A 2770-nucleotide genomic window follows, 5' to 3' on the forward strand; every position below is an offset into this window, starting at 1 on the left:
AAATGCGATATCTCTATGTGAACGAGAGTTGTGACTACACGAAAATTACCGTAGATAGCGGACAGCGCGAACTATGTACAGCGCGATGCGGGACTTGGTGCGATTAAAATCGACGGCGCTACAGCGCCGACTCCAACACAGGTCACATGGCACGAGAAAACTGTGACAGGGGTGGGGTTGGGCGGAGTGGCAGTGGACGCGGCTGCTTGCTGTCCTCGCGGGGCTTCTTGCAGTTCCGCTGGATGTGGCCCTTCTTGCCACAGTTGAAGCAGGACCGTTCCTCAGGTCCACGTTGGTCCGCTGCCACTCATTCGCTGTTACGGCGACTAGGCGCGTAGACTCGGGTCGACGTTCGGCGACGACCTCGTAGGCGAGCAGCAAGGAGCTGAAAGGGAAAAGAGAGAGAAGGAGAGGGATAAACACAACAAGAAACTCGACGGGGCAGAGCAGAGGCCGGCACGATGGCACAAGACCTACGAAGCTAGTCTTCACGCAGATAGCGACAGACTAGTCCCAATGACCAAGTTATACATTAGCACTCAAAGGGAAATACAACACTATGGCCACTCACCTAGTCCCAATGACCAAGAGGTCGAGATGGGGACTAGGGAGCGTTTAAGGGGGTCCTTATATACTAGAGGGGCTGCTTTGTTGGAGTCGGTGCTGTAGCGCCGTCGATTTTAATCGCACCAAGTCCCGCATCGCGCTGTACATAGTTCGCGCTGTCCGCTATCTACGGTAATTTTCGTGTAGTCACAACTCTCGTTCACATAGAGATATCGCATTTCTTTCACTAGTAGTCTCCATTTCTGTAGATCTGACTGCGCTCTAGAATAGTGTCTACCTTACGCACTTCTGGTCCGTTTGGCGCCATTCCAGCGCCATTTAGTGTATGGTCGTGTTAGCTAGTTCCCACGCGCTCTGTGCGCCGTCATCTGCGCCTGAGTCGACTCTGTGGTCCTTAAGACTTACAGAGCTCGACTTAGGTGTGTAGCACAGTTTCCTTGCAATAATAAAGACTTACAGAGCTCGACTTAGGCCATTGTGACCCCTCTGAGGCCCACTGCGGCTAACAGGTTATGAGCCCTGCGCTCTAGCTGCCTCAGACATCCATCCCTGCCTGTCCAAATCGCTCCCTGGTCCCCAGCTCGCTTTCCTAGCCCCTGCTGGTCGCATTTTCGCTCTGGGACTCTGCCTCCATCCTTCTGTCCTGCTGGACGCAGTTTTTGTCCCCTCGCTTCGTTGTCTCGCCCGTCGGACCCCTGCCACGTCACCGCTCGCCCACCATGGTTTCGCGCACCCCTGCTGCGTCGTTTTCCCTCCCCAAGGTTCCCTCCAGCAACCCTTCCCTCCCCAAGGCTGGCCCCTCCACCTCCTGCCGATTCTGCGGTCGACTAGGCCATCCTGAGGACCAGTGCAGGGCTAAACGCTATGCCAGCGTCAGGGCGACTCAATGTGCTGCTCAACGCTCGCATTGTTGCCCAAACAAGACCAGGACCCAGCAAGCGGCCTCCCAGTCCTCCCAGTGCGACCAGGACCCACCCCAGGAGTTCGCTGTCAGTGCTGGCTGCGCTGCTGCACTCCTATCGTCCTCAGAGCGCGATTCCTGGCTCTCTACCCCTGCTGCGACGTCCTGGAACACCGACACAGGTGCCTCTGCCCATATGACACTGTTGGAGTTTGCCGTCCGGCCATCGCCGAGTGACCAAATACATACAAATAGCACATCGGTACTGCCAGCTCATCATGTACCTACCTGTGTTAGAGTGAGAGAAATCAAGCATAGACGAGGGCCCAGCGGCACCTCAGAACTCGGACACAGACAGGGGATTTGGGCTCAAACCGAAGGCTTCGTAGCGACGGACTAGGGATTGTACAGTGACGTGGCTACGGCGTCGTGCTGCTAATGTTTGTCCGTGTTTGTCCGTCCGACGCAATTAGGCGCCGACGCCAACAACCTGCTCTTGAGTCCGTATGGCGACGAGCCTCTTCGGTTTGTGTTTGAGGCCTGGGTGGGGCTTTGTTCTGTCTGGGCCTGGAGAGCCCTGAGTGCCAGTTTGGTGCCCTAAACCTCTTGTCTATGCGTCTATGCCTCTCTCTCTCTCGCTCTTCCTTAACTCTATCATTCGCTCTCTGCACTCGCTATCTGCGCCCAATTCGCCATTATCGACCAGATCACACCACTGCTGCCAACAGACACCTCACCGCCACTGGTTTCGCTCTTACTCACCCCACAACGTCCCCATTCGCCTTGCCAACTCGCACATTGTCTACTCAGCTGGTCTGGGGTCTGTAGTGTTCCAACCTGCGTCTCGAGGCGGTGTTTTACCCCCTGCTGTCGTCCTGCATGACGTCCTGCATGTCCCTGCCCTTGCCAGCAACCTGCTCTCTGTTTTCCACCTCACCCGCCAGAAGGGCTACACTGTCGAGTTACAGGCCGCCTCTGTGCTGTTCTATCACCAGGGCGAGCTGCGCTTCGAGGCCAAGGTCGACAAGCACAACACAGGCTACCTCCTAGGCCATACCATCGCTCAGCCGAAGAATGCGCTCTCTGCCTCCACTGCTTGTCAGGAGGACCTCGATCTTTGGCACAGACGTTGCTCGCACGTCAATCTAGATGATCTCCGCTCGATAATTCGAAAGGACCTCGTTCAGGGCCTCACCATCCGATCCAAGCGTCAGCCCAGCCCTATCTGCGAGCCATGCCTTGCTGGCAAGCTAAATCGCCATCCCATCCCTCGTTTCGCGTCCCGGAGGTTCGTTCGCGTCG

At 56.5% G+C, this 2770-nt stretch overlaps 1 protein-coding gene across 1 annotated transcript; it reads left to right on the top strand.

Moving 5' to 3' along the window:
• Positions 1-1286: 1286 nt before the first annotated feature.
• Positions 1287-2373, top strand: DICSQDRAFT_73186 (uncharacterized protein; the record flags this gene model as incomplete). The annotated part of the gene is made up of 2 exons (XM_007371516.1): positions 1287-1685; positions 2197-2373. Coding segments are annotated over 2 exons (576 nt in total), but the record flags the coding sequence as incomplete, so codon positions are not given.
• Between the last annotated feature and the right edge of the window lie 397 nt (positions 2374-2770).

The sequence above is a fragment of the Dichomitus squalens genome (genome assembly GCF_000275845.1).
Source record: "Dichomitus squalens LYAD-421 SS1 unplaced genomic scaffold DICSQscaffold_113, whole genome shotgun sequence".
NCBI classification, from domain to species: Eukaryota; Fungi; Basidiomycota; class Agaricomycetes; order Polyporales; family Polyporaceae; genus Dichomitus; species Dichomitus squalens.